This window comes from Salvia miltiorrhiza, chromosome 4 (genome assembly GCF_028751815.1).
Source record: "Salvia miltiorrhiza cultivar Shanhuang (shh) chromosome 4, IMPLAD_Smil_shh, whole genome shotgun sequence".
In the NCBI taxonomy this organism is placed as follows: Eukaryota; Viridiplantae; Streptophyta; class Magnoliopsida; order Lamiales; family Lamiaceae; genus Salvia; species Salvia miltiorrhiza.
In genome coordinates, this window is record NC_080390.1 from 49358753 (window position 1) to 49376401 (window position 17649).

The 17649-nt window shown below is 34.6% G+C and overlaps 3 protein-coding genes across 4 annotated transcripts; 1 reads left to right on the forward strand and 2 right to left on the reverse strand.

Annotated features, from left to right (window-relative positions):
* Window positions 1-664: 664 nt before the first annotated feature.
* LOC131020164 (uncharacterized) lies at window positions 665-1055 on the reverse strand. The gene is given in 2 exon segments (XM_057948850.1): window positions 665-940; window positions 942-1055. Coding segments are annotated over 2 exon segments (237 nt in total). The 5' UTR covers window positions 993-1055; the 3' UTR covers window positions 665-754.
* Window positions 1056-3608: 2553 nt separating this feature from the next.
* Window positions 3609-6248, forward strand: LOC131020165 (UDP-arabinopyranose mutase 1-like). The gene is made up of 4 exons (XM_057948851.1): window positions 3609-4231; window positions 5047-5297; window positions 5371-5539; window positions 5646-6248. The coding sequence occupies exons 1-4, from the start codon at window positions 3905-3907 to the stop codon at window positions 6000-6002; spliced, it is 1104 nt and encodes a 367-aa protein (XP_057804834.1). The 5' UTR covers window positions 3609-3904; the 3' UTR covers window positions 6003-6248.
* Window positions 6249-8585: 2337 nt separating this feature from the next.
* LOC131020166 (SUMO-activating enzyme subunit 1A) lies at window positions 8586-12494 on the reverse strand. Of its 2 annotated transcripts, XM_057948852.1 has the most exons (10): window positions 12235-12494; window positions 12089-12140; window positions 11785-11980; window positions 11241-11320; window positions 11020-11136; window positions 10711-10761; window positions 9493-9559; window positions 9169-9272; window positions 8976-9080; window positions 8586-8888 (listed from the first exon to the last, which is right to left on the reverse strand). In XM_057948852.1, the coding sequence occupies exons 1-10, from the start codon at window positions 12315-12317 to the stop codon at window positions 8784-8786; spliced, it is 960 nt and encodes a 319-aa protein (XP_057804835.1). In that variant the 5' UTR covers window positions 12318-12494; the 3' UTR covers window positions 8586-8783. The 2 variants fall into 2 exon arrangements, with proteins under 2 accessions (XP_057804835.1, XP_057804836.1); XM_057948853.1 differs by lacking the exon at window positions 10711-10761 and having other exon boundaries at window positions 12235-12459.
* Window positions 12495-17649: the final 5155 nt, after the last annotated feature.

Here is a 17649-nt window from a genome sequence, read left to right on the forward strand (position 1 = left end):
AAACAAATTAAAAATAAAACTCAAAAGATTTCAAAAATCATAAAAATTCTAAATATATACTAAACTAACAAATTAGACAATTATGATTGGATTAAAATCCTAGGTAATAAATCATTCATACGATCAATCAAGAAAATACTAATAATTATAAATTATATATACATATATATTATATAAATTATAAATATAATTTGGATTTCAGATTTATTCGTATTTTAAATATATCAATTTGATCCGACAATCCGAAATTTGCCTAAAATTTAATCCGATTAAAAAATGTGAACCAAATTTTAAATTTGCGTTTACTTTGAATTGAATATTCGAATTTCAGGTATTTAATGTGCGCATCCCTAGCGGTCACGTTGTTTACATCCTACAAATAATCTTAGGGAAAATGTGCAGATAAGCCCTCCTAGGTGTAGCCATTATAGCGTATACCTCTCCATTCTCACTGTCTGTGCAACTAAACCCCCCAACTCAAGAAAGAGGGTGCAAATACCCCCCTCGCCCTAACCTCCGTTTTCTCACCGTTAGTCAGCATTATTATCTTAACTAAATTTTCTGTGGGACCCACCTTCTTCACCTTCTTGAATACAGCCAACTCAAGAAAAAGAGTGAATAATGCCTCCGAGAGAATTGAGCCACACAAATTATTAATCAAAACTTGAAACCAAGCTCAGCATGTTTAGAATGTGAAGAAAGATCGTGAGTATGTAAAACCTCATACATTGTCCTACTTTTTGATGTTACAGACTCAAACATAGACACCAGAAAAGAGCAGCAAGAACAGAGATCTGAAACCCAAGAAAATCGATGCAATTGCACCAGTAGTCAATTCCTTTGCAAGATTGCGATTTTTCCTAGAGGAAGTTGCTTCATAAATGAAGAAAGAGGCGGTGATGACGAGGCCGAAGGCGAGCAGAAGAATGGAGAGAGTGGGGGTACCACGCATTTGGAACTGGGCTTGAGATTGGTTTCGCTGATTGCGCCATTTTCCTGAGGAAGATGGAATTGGGGGTTTTGGACAGCAGATCTTCAACTTCTTCAGTGTACAAGGGTTTCTAGTTAATTGGGGCTATACATTTCATTGTATTCTAGCGTATTTTTGTATCTTTAAATTTTTAGTTAAAATAATAATGCTGACTAACGGTGAGAAAACGGAGGTTAGGGCGAGGGGGGTATTTGCACCCTTTTTCTTTAGTTGGGGGGTTTAGTTGCACAGACAGTGAGAATTGGGAGGTATACGCTATAAGGGCTACATCTAGGAGGGCTTATCTACGCCATTTCCCATAATCTTATAATACTATCGAGAAATTATAATGTTTTTCTTATATATATAACGTTAATTCTTCTAACTTACGAGGTGTTGTTCTACATAAATTTGGCAAACCCTTAACCCAATCTCCTACTGCAGGTAGATTTTGTTATTGCTATTCTGGCATGTTTATTTCATTATATTTTTTGAGAATTAATGATATAATAACTGGCATTTATTTATTTCTTATTTTTCGAAAAAATAACGGGCATTGATGACATGCATTATAAGGAATAATAAAAGATTCAAAGTAGTTGAATTGCACGACATTTATTTATAAATTATAAATTTGGGCACCACTACAATTAGACCATCACCTAACATGGTTCGCTCCTCAAATATAGTAATAATCCCATATCGATCCATATTCAAAAATATGATCATCTCTTGACTTACTCATTTCTAAAATTATTACAAGAGGGGAAACAAATTCAATAATGTTTCAAAAATATGGAAACAAATTAAAGCAACCCATGTGATTTTGATACAAAATAATCTAAACTAATTCTTTCGCAAGTTAACTAAGCCATCCTGAGATAAAATCACTATATCATAATAATTGGTATATAGTGTGTTGGGAATATTTTGTAGTGTTTCAATCTTTATCTCATACTGTGTTTAGGAATATTTTAATATAATTGAAAATCATTATAAAATTTTAAAATACAACATGATACACGAAATAAGATAGTAATTATATACGGGATAATTCCATCTCTCCGCACCTCCCATCTTAGGTTGATCCTTTTCCATAAGTAATTTTCGACATCATGTTCCAACTTCCAACATCATTACTACTTATCTATATATTAATCATATATAATAATTTTATAATTAGCCACACCCATGATCAATCTCGTTGTCTATTTACTATGAATTTGGACACAATATATTTTTTTATTTAGAAGATTATGCATATCAAGCACACAGTCACACGGACACTCTGCATATCTGATATAAGAAAAGTCCAATTCAATTTTCTATGTTCCAAATAGAATATTATATTATACACATTTGGAAAACCCAATTATTAGATGTGTTAATTATCAAGTGTGTTATTTAAAAACAAAAGTAAAAAATTATGTATGTATCTACATTATAAGTACACGCACCCAAAACTCAAAAGTAGCATCGATAATAAGGTAATTGGAGAGACCCGGGTTCGATTCCCTTTGGGAGCGAATTTGGTGATTGGAGAGATAAGGTGGGCTTGGTGATTTCTTGGAATGTTTGGAGAACTAATTGTTAACATCTAACATAACTTTATCCGATAAAAAAAAAAAAAAAAGCATCGATAATAAGGTAATTACAAATAATATCCACATTGCCACTCAAAGTACACACAGTTCTTTATATGTAGTATAATACTAGTATTTATTAATTTTGTCTTTTATTTCTGATTATATTAATAAAGCCTCGACGAATATAATAACATGAGATAAAAATAAATGTGCATAGTGCATACATAACATGAATATAGGGCAATATATACTTGCTATGTGGCAATAATAGAAAAAAAATGAAGAAGAGGAAGAGGAGGAGGACATTAAACTATGCGTTAATGTAATGAGTAGGTGAACATTTATTTACATGCACATAGATAATACCACAAATCTTCTAACACATAGTACAATCGGATTGATCCGTACCTAGAATAGTAGTCTTATTTATATGGGTTGAGTCATGATATGAGTTCAAATCAGGGTGTGAGTCAAAGTTTAAGTGAAGGTATAACTCGGTTGTACGGTACACCCGGGTGTACCCAAGACCACCTCTACTGACATACTACACCAATTGAATTAAACATCAATTTCAACGAACCGCCATTTCAGTTTCATAGTGTTTTTTTTAGAATAGTTTCATAGTTTTATTAGTAAGATGGTAACACGACGATTATAACTACCAAATAATGTAATAGTATGGCATACACAATTTCGCTAATCAATTTATTTAATTAATTGTATTATGGAGAAAATTAAATATTTACACCTAAAATTTGAACTAATAGTCAAATCTAGAAGACACTTTCAACAATAGACTTTAACATATTTCTCCCTCTCTCATTGTTAATGGTACATTTTCCTTTTTTATGTATGTCATTGATAATAATGTGTTTTAAAAAAATGAAATCACATTCTCTCAAAACACCATTTTCTATTAATTTTATCAATTAATCATTTTTTTTCTCTTAACAATCGTATTGAACAATAATTAATCATTATTAATGAGACAGAGAGTGTAATGCTCAAAGGACACATTATGTTTCAAATCTAGAGCGAGTCGAATTTGATTTTTGAAAATCCACGCAAATTGTATAATAAATATACAAACATGATACGGAAGTAACAACACGTAATATAATGTGATATCCAATTATAAGAATCTGATATAGAAATGGAAAAATGAATAATAAGGCAAAAAAGAGGGGTGCATCTCACATGGTAAGTCAATCCCCACTCACGCAGAAGGTAACTTGTTTCTCCACCACATCACACTTCATACCAATCTCTCTCTCTTCTTTCTCTCTCCCACCACTATAAATAAAGAATCAAGATCCCCCACCCAACTACACATTCATAAGGAGGGAAGATGTCGACGAAGCCAGCGACGAAGGTGGTGGCGCCGCTGAAAGATGAGCTGGACATCGTGATCCCGACGATCCGCAACCTGGACTTCCTGGAGATGTGGCGGCCCTTCTTCGAGCAGTACCATCTCATCATCGTCCAGGACGGCGACCCCTCCAAGACCATCCACGTGCCTGAGGGATTCGACTACGAGCTCTACAACCGCAACGACATCAACCGGATCTTGGGCCCCAAGGCCTCCTGCATCTCCTTCAAGGACTCCGCCTGCCGCTGCTTCGGATTCCTCGTCTCCAAGAAGAAGTACATCTTCACCATTGACGACGATTGCTTCGTGAGTCTCTCTCTTCTTCCTCCATTGCAATTTTGATATTTTTTTAGATTGGATCTGAGTTGTGTGTGAGCGAGCTTCTGTATGAGTCTTCGGTTTGGGGATTGGGGAAGTCAACGGTCTATGAGAATATGCGAAGAAGAAAATCTTTGTTGATTGCGAGAAAAAAGTGTTTGTGGGGTTTGCGATTCAATACATCGCGGCACACTGAGAAACGGTGGCCCGTGTCTTCGATCCTGACACGTGGCATCTTTCGTTAGCTGATTGGTAGTTTTTTCGTGACCACAAGATATTTTTCGTGGCATCTTTTGCTCAGATTTTTGTGTGTTTTGGCCCACAAGATATTTCATTTTTCATTGTTTTATAGTATAAAGCTAAATGAAATATCAAAATCTATTCTTTAATACTACTATAATGGAAAAGATTTGGGGTAATCCGATTTGCCATATTTGAAAGTTGTTAAACAAGACCTTTTTGAAATAAAAGGTACAAAATGTAGTCTTTCTTTGTTTGACATGTATGTTTTCCAATGTACGTTTTGGTTTACTTATCTTGGTATGTGAGTCTGAACATGACGATTAGCGTTAATGGCGGAGTTGAATCAGTTTATATCTCTATGATTAAAGATTAACATCACCAGTGCTGACGTAATCAATTGCTAATTTGCTATACATTTGATCCACTGTTAGTGAGCAAGAAACCAATCTATTTGTTTAGTTGAAAGGATGAAGTGAGAGAATGAATTTAGTTATTGAACAATTGTTATTAAAATTGAAGTAAATAGTAGTATTTCTGAATTGGAATGAATTACTATATAGGTGGCCAAGGATCCAACTGGACAAGAGATCAATGCATTGGCTCAACACATACACAATCTGCTGACTCCAGCCACGCCATTCTTCTTCAACACATTGTACGATCCCTATAGAGAAGGTGCCGACTTCGTCCGTGGCTATCCCTTCAGCCTGAGGGAAGGAGCGCCTACTGCCGTCTCCCATGGACTCTGGCTCAACATCCCCGACTATGACGCCCCAACTCAGCTTGTCAAACCTCGTGAGCGCAACACCAGGTGAGGTGCATTTCTTGATAAAATAAAAAAATCGCATCTTTGATTATTGATCATTATCTGTTTTCCTTGACAGGTATGTCGATGCTGTCTTGACAATTCCCAAGGGAACCCTTTTCCCCATGTGCGGAATGAACCTTGCATTCGACAGGGAGCTCATTGGCGCTGCCATGTATTTTGGGCTCATGGGCGATGGCCAGCCTATCGGGAGATACGACGACATGTGGGCTGGCTGGTGCACTAAGGTGTATTCTCATACTTATTATCTTACATACATTTGGAACTAGGAAATAAATTTAACTCAATTTGGAGAAATCGTCTAAATGTGGAATGTGTTCGACATATTTGCAGGTTATCACGGACCATTTGGGTCTGGGGGTGAAGACGGGGCTGCCGTATATCTGGCACAGCAAGGCTAGCAACCCATTTGTGAATCTGAAGAAGGAATACAAAGGAATCTACTGGCAAGAGGAGATCATCCCCTTCTTCCAATCTGTTGTTCTCCCCAAGGAATGCACCACCGTGCAGAAATGCTACATTGAGCTGTCAAAGATGGTGAAAGAGAAGCTCGGCCCCATTGATCCCTACTTCCAGAAGCTTGCTGATGCGATGGTCACCTGGATTGATGCGTGGGACGAGCTCAACTCTGCTGCGGCTGCTCCTGCTCCTGCTGCCAAGAAGGATGCTTCTTCTTCTTCCAAGAAGTAGAGGGAGGGAGTTGGTTCGCTACTTCTGATAGAGATGATGGCTTAAATTATTTCACTCCGTTTCAACGCTCAACATTTTTACTGCATCGACTCATTTTACTTCCTTGTCTGTTTTATTATCATATTTGTATTCTAGAAGTTGAGTTATCTCTTTTGACGGCTCAGGGATCTTAACTTACACCATCTATTGGTTATAAACTTTATAATACTGCATTTCAGCTTTAATACACATGCTTTTTTGTTTCTACTTCTTTTTGCGTTTAATTCCTCTTATTTTGATGAGCATGTCAGCTTTTCCTGGTTATTGCTAAAACTTATTAGTCCTACACAAGAAGACTGAACGAACCACAAAAAAAGAGAGGCTAAAAATAGCTTTTTTCATCAAATGGCAGCTTATGTAAAAGGTGAAGATGCAATCTCCTACCAAAAAATTTACAAAGTTGAAAATTCATCAAGAAAAGTAGACTTTTCTTAATGCTGATAATAAATATGTGAAAACTGGTAATCCAACCTAGCATGCAACATAATTGAATGTTATTATTAATACAAGTAAGGAAAACATAGTAAAATGCATTTGTAGTCTATGTTGGGAATAGGATGAAGTCGTCTACATTGTTGGCATTGCAAAAGAGCACAACAAGTGCCAAAACAATCAAGACTAGACCCAAACCCAAAGTAGCCTTTTTCAGCAGAGTCTTGGTCTTGGTCTTTGACAGCCCTCTTGTTTCATAGTTCACCGTTTCACTGGATTCCTCCGCTGTAAAAAGTTTCCTCCCTTTAAATCTTCCGCTGATGATGGCAGCCCTTCTGTCCATGAGTATTTCTTCAACTGCATTATTACTGCACTTGTTGATCCTCAAAGCAGGCTTTCTGTGTTGAAGACGAGACATGAGCGTTCGGGGTGAATTTTGGAAGAGATGATCGAAAGAGGATCGAGGCCTCGATTTTTCTTGAGATTTCCAAATATACTCTACTTCATTCAGCTGTTGGATTAATGCTAGGTTCCTTACATCAACTTGGGATTCCACTTTTGCTGTTTTTTTCATGGTGGGGTTTGCCATGTTTCTTCTTCTCATTTTCATTTTACTTTAATTAATGGTTTTATTATGGATTGAACTACCCACGCCCTTGGATTTCTCCTTTTCAAATTTAAACTATAGATAACTGCATCTCTCTCTCTCTCTTACGTAAGGAATTACTAGTTGCGACAATTTGGGTTTGCTTTTATCTTCTAAATGATTCTGTTTGTTTCTCTCATCATATCTTTTTTAACTGATTAGCTACGATTTTGGACTTGAGAAAAGAGAAAGTTGGTCCCTTGAATAGAAAATCCAAACAATGACTCCTCCTAAGTGTTACTGAACCTAACAAAAATACAAAATTCACCATCTTAATGTTCCCATAGATAGCTTACTCACACGTTCTCGCCAAGAATTTTTTTTTTTGATCGGGCAAAGTTATGTTAGATGTTAGTAATTAGTTCCCTATCCACTCCAAGAATCACCTTATCTCTCCATTCACCAAAGTCCACCTTATATCTCCAATCTCCAATTCACTCCAAGAATCACCTTATCTCTCCATTCACCAAAGTCCACCTTATATCTCCAATCTCCAATTCGCTCCCAAGAGGGATCGAACCCAAGTCACTTCACTTAAGTGAGGACCCGGTGGCCAGTGGACTAAGCCCCCTGGTTACGTTCTCGCACGTTCTCGCCAAGAATCTATCAAACAAAACACATTCTGTATCCATTTTTGGTCCTCTCTCGTCAATCTCGAACTGCATTCGATGCACGTTATGATTGCAAATTCCTTTTCTTTTTTAATTATTAATTTAATCCTGCTTTCTGCAAACCCATTTCAGGATTTTATTCAAATTGAATTTGAATTTTGCCGAAATAGAGAAGTGAAATTGAACTTCAATTCAGAGTTGTTCTTGCGTTAGATTTAGATTTGATTTTAGGGTTGTTTTATCTTTGTTTTTCCGTGGCTACGAGCGCTAATCATTCAGCCGGAGGCATAGCAACATCAATAATCGATGGCCCTCGCATTGACAAAATTGCATAACATGATTCTAAAAACAAATACTCCCTCCGTCCACGAAATGAGTACCCATATTTCCTTTTTGGTCCGTCAACCAAATGAGTACCCATTACCTTTTTTGGTAAGTGTACCCCACACATCTCACTCACAATAAAAGTGGGTCTCTTATTCCACTTACACACACTTAATCAATTTCTTAAAACCCGTGCCACCCCCAAATGAGTACTCATTTCGTGGACGGAGGAAGTATGAAATAATAAAATTACATTATTCAAAGACTATAGGCTATAGTGTATTTAGTTTGAGGATTATAAACTATAGGTTAAATAGTACATTTATAATAATTTATTTTATATAAGTATAAATAGGGTCTATAATGAGTAAAACAGACCCTTTCAATATTCGTAGTTTTGTTGGTGTTGGACCCACCCATCTTATGGGTTGGAAAATAAGCAAAAACAGACTGATGTTCACCACTTTGTCTCAATATAAAGTTGGATCAGCAGCTGAAATTATGACATTTGATAAGTAGTCAAGAAGTAAATTGTTTATGAATCAAGTAAATTATATCTCCAATTGGCGTTAACATAAAGTTCAAACTACATAAATTAGGCAATCACATAGCAGCAGCCAAAAAACACATGGAACAATAAACTATTAGCTAGATCATCCTAAGATCAATTCAGTTATCCTAATAGTCGTTGGATGAAACTTGGACGAAGATCACCGTCTTCACTTAGGGCTATGGTTTACAGATGTCTTCTATTATGCCCTTGCCATCCATTGCGTCATAGAAGAAGAAGTTTTTAAGAGGATCACCTTTGCCTGATATTGCTTTGATAACTTCCTGCAACCATGAATCCATTCAAATTCAACAATCATAACTTGGTTGATGGTCAAGCACAAGGAGACAAACAGTTGAAATGCGTCTTACTTGTCCAAGGATGCCTCCGATGATGGCACAAACAGGCGGAAATTCAGTTCTGCCTTTCAATAATCTCTCAAGCAGAGCATCCGGAATTTGAGATTCATCATGTGACTGCTGGGTAATGTGGGCATTGTTACAATTCAAAAGCAGGCTAGGATACGCATGTGGATAGCAACGTAATAATTTGAATGAGATTTACCTGAGCATCACAAAGTTCCTTCCTCAGCCTTTGAACCTTAGGCAAGTCTGCAGCAGAAGTTTCCCTAGGACTTCGGCCTTCAAGCTCCTCAAACTTCTCTATCACTGAAAGTCAAATTGTTCCAATTTTCTTGCAATTATGACTAGAAGGTGATTTATGTCATCGCAAACTTAAATATATGCAGACATACATACACTGATGTGTTGTGCATGTACGCAGCACACACTAAGTCTAATCGAGGCAATATTGCACAAGACTATGATGATGGACGGGGAAAACAACCATTCTGGGTCTTCCCCATAGAAACATGTGAAAAGCATGTACCTCTCAGGGCTAAGTATAACTTAGAAACCCTCCTCGGAAGAGATTTCCACGGGGCAGAAATAGCTTCCTGAGAGAAAAGAAAATTGAGAAAAAAACTTAATTAGATGACAACTAACTAAATCAGAAACTTGATAGGCATGAAAGACGGGGGAGCATAAGCATGTTCAGTTCAGAAGAAATTTCAGAGTTAATCCGATATGATTTCAATACATGAAATTTCCTGGCAGAGGATCTGAATAAGTACTTAATAAAAGAAGAAAAATAGTTAGATGATGCACCAACATTATAAGTTAAGCCATGACATCCAGGCACCTTCAGCAAAACATTTTCACCCCTCTTTTATAGAAGTAGTAGAAAACAAAGCCACACACACTAAAGTAAACAGTTGATAGTTTGTAAGAAGATTACTTGTTTTTCATCTATTATATAAAAACTCATACTGCATTGTTACTCAATTTTTCCTTTACCATTAGAATGTATATATAATTATATATATTGATGGAAAATGTGATATTTCCCGTCCACCTATCCTAGTACAGCTATTTATTCTGGTCATTATGAAGCTGGAAGTCCCTCCCTACTTCCAACCAGTATAAATTAATGGTATAACCATGTTAAGCTCAAATAGACTTGCAATGAGATGGATGCTTCTTACATGCTCTCAGGCTTTATGGTGAAAGCTCATCATTCAGAAGGCACATCAAAACAATCAAACTCGGAAATCCTTAGGCGCAGTCTAACTAGTCAGCTAGCATAAGTTTCATCAGAATCAAATGTGGTGTAAGACTTCCCAACTCATTCATCCACCGTTAATCATCCTTAACTTGACAATACAACACTAATTTGCAACCTCCTGTATGATATAAGGCTGCTGCTAATTCATTAGTAACATTTTCCTTATGGCCATCTTCATTAACAAACATACTCATCATGATTAGGTCATCCTTGTATCAAATAATATAATGTTGGAGACTCATTAGCAAAATTTCTTACTTGTGGCTTTATCAATCCACCTATTTAAGCATAAACATAATGTATAACAGAACCGAGCGAATAATACTCCACAAAACATGCATGGATCTTCAGGACAAGTAACCAACAGTTCAAATAATGCACATTTCCCTGCAGCAGTTAATGTTGGCAAGGAACTTAATTGGTGAAGTTTCTAAAGTGTGTAGAAGTTTCTCTGTATTGCTTCTCAGAGATTTGTTCATATACCTCTAAAGTTGGATATTCTATATGGCATTCAATGGCTTCATCCTCTTTTTTCTGTAAAGGAGAAGAAAAGCAAATCAAACTCCAAAAGTCAAAGGATGTGACAGCCTTATCTTCAGACGAACAACCACAATAACCCATTTAACACCTGTAGTTTAATCAGATAATTCAATTTATATGCAGAAATATTTTAGCTTTGGAAATGATTCAAACAGAAAGAGAGTCTGGGAAGACACAAAACGATACCAAATAATAAATCCAAATGCCTGACGCAGACAACACAAGAATAATCAAAAGTTCCTAACATATAACCTTGGTGTAGATGTAATCCTGCAAGTCAACAAATATTTCCCCACACGAGTCTCTGCAATCCACTGTGTAAAATGCAATACGTTTTAACGATTTGCGGCACTTCTCATTAACTGATCTCTGCAGCAAATACATCAAAAGGCCTTACAAACAAAATAGACAATACCATTCTATATGTACACAAGCCAAGAAAATGGCCAGCCAGAAAGAGAAGGTAGCTATACTTTTGTAGAAAGAGAGCAGGAACTGATAACCACAGCATCAAACTTGTGGAAGAAATCTACACCAAAGTTGGATAATTCACCTGCACTTATCTCACCGTCAATAGTAATAAACCGAGACACAAATAAAGCGAAACATATTGGCCTTCAGCTGTCTTAAAAGTTCAGATCTTCCCCAGCCATACTGGGCAAGTTTCGCTGAATGCATGTGAATACTTCATGAAAATTGTAAAAGACTACCGGACAAGAGTTAAGGTCACATCAACCTAGAGCTCTCACAGTCTAGTCTATGCATAGTCAGGCAGAATATGGATATATGATTCAACATTATCTATTAAACAAGTTCTTCCAGAATATCTTATCCACAAATTAGGCATTGGTCACAGAAATATAACAGTACCAAGCTTATAAAACACTATCTGAGAGAAGGATTGAGGAAAGCCAGAAGCTAGAATCCTGCCTTGTTGAATGCTTCCAAATCATTAATTTATATATATATAAAATTGTAAGACTACAAGCCGAAGAAAGCACTGAAAAAGAAGCCCACCTTGTTGAACTTCTACACGAACCATGGGGTTAAAGTCCTTCAAGGAATCACTACAGAGCTCAGCAAGCGATTTCCCCGTGTATACATTTGGGTCAGAAGGAACCAAAAAATTAGCAGATAATAATTCCTCCGTCACCACTCGATCATCGTTCAATGTCACACTACCTACCCCGGCAAGCACAATATTCTTGCAAAACTGCAAACGGGCAGCGACGGAAAACATGAATTTATCGGTTTCACTACAGAAGACACAATTTTTAAAAACATAAAAATGGGAACTTGGTGTCTAACATGAGATTAATACCTCAACTACAGAGCCCTTCAGTCCACTAACGAGTATGTGGGACTTGCTTAGCCTAACAACCAGTAATTCCCACAATATCAGTACATGCATAACTTGAGAAAAAAGCCACACACAAAAGCACGTTCAAGAGCCCAAACGTGTAGTACCTCCGTTGAGCATCGGCGCCCCAAACGCGAATTTGGCGATCATAAAGCGCGGTTTCTTGTTCAGTCAATTCCTCGCCGTCCATGTTTAGTTGAAGCCTGAATTACCCAAAGCACTAATTGAATTTTAGAGAGAGAACTATGAAAACCCTAAAGCTTGAATGCTTGTGGAATGAATGAACTCAAAGAAGCTCAGAGAGGGCGGGCTTCAAAGACGTCACTCGCCTACCAATTTTTATTTTTTAAATGTATAAGATTGTTTTATTTAAATTTAATTTGTTGTTATATGTATAAAATAAATTTACCAAAAATATAATTTAAATATGAAACTTTCTTGTGGGTTCCCCAAAAAATATAGTAGTAATTTTTCTTTTTTTGAGAATCCCAAAAATATAATTTTACCGTGTACGTTCCACAAAAAAGTACTCCACATATATAGCGTAAGTGTAATCTAGAAGTGCGACTTTAAGACAAATAATTCATGTCACAACCATCTTGTTTGTTGTGTTAGGAGACTGAAGTATCATATATGACTTGTTAATAAAAAAAAATTATTATATAAAATGAATTTACAGAATAATTATATATATTAATAATAATCCCTTCATAGATTAAATATGCAAAGATGAACAATATCTCAATTGGTAAAAAGCATACACTCCAAGTCCAACCAATATGAAATCAAATATCCAGAGATAATTTATATATTTTTAACTTAAAAAAAAGAAAGATAAAATGTGTGAAAACTCTAATGGAAACAAATTGTTATATATTTGAATTATTATATAAACATATATGAAATAATTAACTGGTAATTAAGCAAAACTACACATTACATAATTTATTTATTTATACTTTTTTGAGAAGGCATATGTGCATTACATAATTTAAAGGTGTGGCAAAAGTGATTCGGAATCGAACTGAATAATTGGTATTTGATCGATTTGATTCAATTTTGAATTATTTTGGCCTCGAATCGATTCTAATTTTAACAATTTAATTTTTTTTGGTTGTATCGATTTTGCATTTAAAAAATTCGAATGGAAAGTTTATTAATTTTATAATTTAGTATATATTATTGATATTATTATTATTCATTCTAAAAATCCTACGAAGGTCCATCCTCTCAAAACTTTTAAGATGTTTGTGACTATTTTTAGGGCTTATTTGGTACGCGGTATAGAATAAGGTGTGATATGTTCAAATAAGATGTCTTTTACTATGTCATATTAATATTGTATTTGGTAAAATATAGTATTAAAATATCTATTAAATATAATATGTTGTTATGTACGATGTATTAATTAAGATTATATAAAGTTAATAATAGTTATAATTAAAATTTGTAGTATTACGTATACCACCTCCGTAGCTGGTATACAGAATCCTTCAAATATAATATTTTCGAGCTTTTAATTTATAAAGGTAGTGTGTTTCGTATTACTTGTTACCAAACAAGTTTAGTGTCATAAATATATTATACACCCTAATTACTCGTACCAAACAAGCTCTTATGATCAATATTTGAGTTGAGTTTGGTGACATGATTCTAAAATTTTAAAATAAAAAATAATGTCAAATTCAAAAATCAAAATTAAGTACGGTTCAAAATCAGGTCGATTAGAAGGACAATTTTAGTTTGGATCAATTGATATATTTTTTTAAAAATTGAATAATTTAATTTTGATCGGATTGATTTTCAACCCTTGACATAATTGATACTAAAATGATTAGCCATTTTCTTATGGAAACACACATATTAAAAGGCATATAATTAAAATATCTACATGGGATGTATAACACTTATTTGCATGAAAATTAGTAGCTTAACTTTTTCTTTTATCAAGCTCCTGCAGTGTAGAAAATGTGGCAAGAATAACTCTGGTAATATGAAAAACATACTTGTGTTTGAAATTTGATTGTCAGCGTATAAAATTGTGTTAAAAGTATATACCTGAGCAACACAGGAAGAAGATGCCTTGATATTATACATTTTTTACCACCTTCTTCTCCGCTGCATAATGCCACTCTCAAACCTACAATTAAATTTTAAAATAGCAAGCCAACTATGTCAAATACTGTTTTGTATATATAATGCACTTCGAATTTCCAAAAACCAACAACCATTTTTGCATCATTTAATGAAAGATGTCGGAGGAGAGGGGGAAAATGGCCTTTTATCTTCGTTTCTCTGATTATGTTCTCGTATAAAAGAATCCGTTGACAATACCAAACAACAGAAGCGTGTAAAATGACTTCATTATCAAAACAACACACACACACAGAGAGAGAGAGAGAGACTTGCCTGGATTCTCTTCATCTATCATGTCTTGTTTCCAGTTTCTTGAAATGGCCATTCATCCACGTCTATACAATTAGGACTGGGTATTTGAAATGCATAAAAATGGAATTATTAAAACCTTCTTGAAAGTTGAGTTGATAGAAAGTAAATAATTATATATTAACATACAGAATACATAGGGTCGCAACTATTCAGATTCTGGTCTAAAATGTGAGTGTGAGTGAGGAGGGATTTTTCCTGAAATAATTTGTCAGTCAGTGATTGTTGGGTTTCCAGAGGAAAATTTGTTTGTATACATAGGTACTTTTGGAAGAAGATCGACCTACTTAATTATCCTAATTATATTGGAATATTGGATTGAAAACCTCTCTACCCCTTTTAATTATACGAGAATCCATTGACCCATTTTGTTGCATAAGCTCAAAAAGACAGTGAAAAATGATTAAGAAATAGTAGCAATTGTTGGGTCACGTAGATGAAAGATTACATATGTTTGGTTATAATATTGATGAGTCTTTAGAGTTTTTCTAATAGTAAATGGATCCAATGGGATCACTCATATATGTGAGATAGTAGTCTAGTAGATTGATTTAATTATAGACGTTGATTTAATGCATCATATAGCTGATATTTATTTATAGGAGGGAAAATTTTACATGGGTTCGAATTCTGGAGCGAACGAAAATTTTACAATTTTTTTAAAATATCGTTATTCAACATTACATACTGTCTTATTCATCACTATATATCGGCTTATTCATTAATCTCACATCTCACAAAAAAAACAATCTCACTAGAATCAACCTCTTTTCTAATCATCATTATATAATACCATTAATGATTCTTAGTCTCTCCTTGATTCATGGTCCTATTATATGGATTAATGTGAGACTTTTATTTTATTTTCCTGCAATTCTAGAGCTCTTCAAATAAATTTAAACATGGAAATCTCAAACTAAACATAGAAAATTTTCATAATTAATATTTTCTTTATTTCTTTTTCTTTTTATTCTAATTTTTTTCTCTTTTTTCCTAAAAGCATAATTTTTAATTAATAATAAAATATTCAATATACATATCAAATTTAAAGATCATGACGAGAGCTTTATTTTGATATATAATATATAAATAATAGATTTAAAATAAAAAAAGCTATACAAGTTAGAGGTTTCAAAATAAAATATTTTTCTCTCCTCTCTATTATTATTATTATTATTATTATTATTATTATTATTATTATTATTATTATTATTATTATTATTATTATTATTATTATTGCATATATTCTTTCCCCTTTACGCTTTTCATTGATTGATATTTTTGGTTCTTTTATATTTTATTGAATAGTATAGTATCACAAAATTCCTTAAGAAATTTTTTTATTGTAAATTAATATGTTTTCATTCATTCCAGCACTACAATATATATGTCTTTTTGAAATATAAATAATTTCTCTAAAATAAACGTGATGGGATATATATTTACAATATTATTATAAAAAAAAATACAACAATATTTGATCCATTTCATTTTAAATATCATATTGATTTTTCATAAGACTTCATCAATTCAAAAATCTATATAAAATGATAAATTTTGTGCAACCACAATAGTTTTTCAGTAGAATTTTTCAACTGAAAATCTAAACAAAATGATACACATTGGTGATTTTGCAGAATATTTCCTAATTCAGAGGCTCAACAAAATGATATATAGAATTTGTATAATTCATTTAAAACAGCCGGATTTAAGTTAGCCGGTATAATTACTGTATAGAATTGAGACGAAAAAAAACTAATTAGCGGGTTCATGTAATTAATCAAATTTGGGATGTGTACGAGTATATACATTTTAGACGGATACGAATATTTATTGACACGTCTTCGTGAAACTTTCTCTAATTTTAAGTGTTTTGTTATTCAAATTAGTTGGTTATGAGTAACATATACATTCTTGACAGGTACAGACATTTATCAACACGCCTACGTGATTTATCTTTTTCTAATTCATTAATATCTTATTTGTGTATATTAATGTTTATTATGTAATATTCGGGTCTCTGTTGAGACGGATAATTAATTATTATGACAAAGTATATAAATTTAAGGGTTACTTGCCATAAAATTCAAAAGTTTTTCGAAATTTTGCGATATTCTCACCAATTTAAAAATCGGCGTAGGAATACATGAATAAAGAATTTGTTCTTAATGTTCCCAAAATTAAAAAATCCCCCAAATTTGAAGCTAACATGAACTACCGTAATTACAACGTGGCATAGTCGGCGGCGTAAGAAAACGGCGTCGTTTCTTTTAAAACAATACGACGTCGTTTTGATTTTCGACAACAATTAAAAAAAAGATTTTTTTTTTCAGAAATCTCTCTCTCTCGTAGACACCTTCTTCGCCGGAAAAAAACAACCGCCGCCGATCATCTCTCTCTCGCCTGATTCTCGGTCCTAGGGTTTTGATTTGGGGGTGGGAGAAAGCCAGCGACGCAGCAGAAAGCCACCCACCGGCGCTCTGCAAATCCTCCCTTCCTTCAAATCGCCAGTCCAAATCGCGGCCTCCCTCCTTCAAATCGTCACCCCCAAATCCCTCTGCAAATTGCCACCCCAAATTGTCCCCAGAGACGGCAACAACCACAGCTCTCTCCTTCTTTCGATTTTGGGCGGGCAGCGGCTCTGGATGTTTGGGGATGGGGGTAGATGGAAGAGGTGAAGAGGGTTTGGGGAAGGGGGTAGATTTGGGGGGTGTTTGTAGGCCGGGGTTTGGGAGGTGGTGGTCGAGGGGTTGGGGAAGGGGGTAGGTTTGAGGGGTGTTTGGGGATGGGGGGTAGGGTAGGTGATTTTTTTAAAAAAAATTAATTATAAATAAATAAGATTATTAAAAAAATAAAACAATGACATGTCATAGCTGATTGACATATAATTGACATGTCATAGGTGTTTGCGATGTCATCAATGCAATTGACTTGAGCTACTCGCATGACCCAACAGATGCTGTTGCTCTAAGCATGAACATTCAAATTCGTTATTTTGATAATTTTTCTTTTTGAAACGCGTTATTAATATAATTTTTTTTAGGGAAAAGTAGAGCATATTATAAACGCAAATCCGA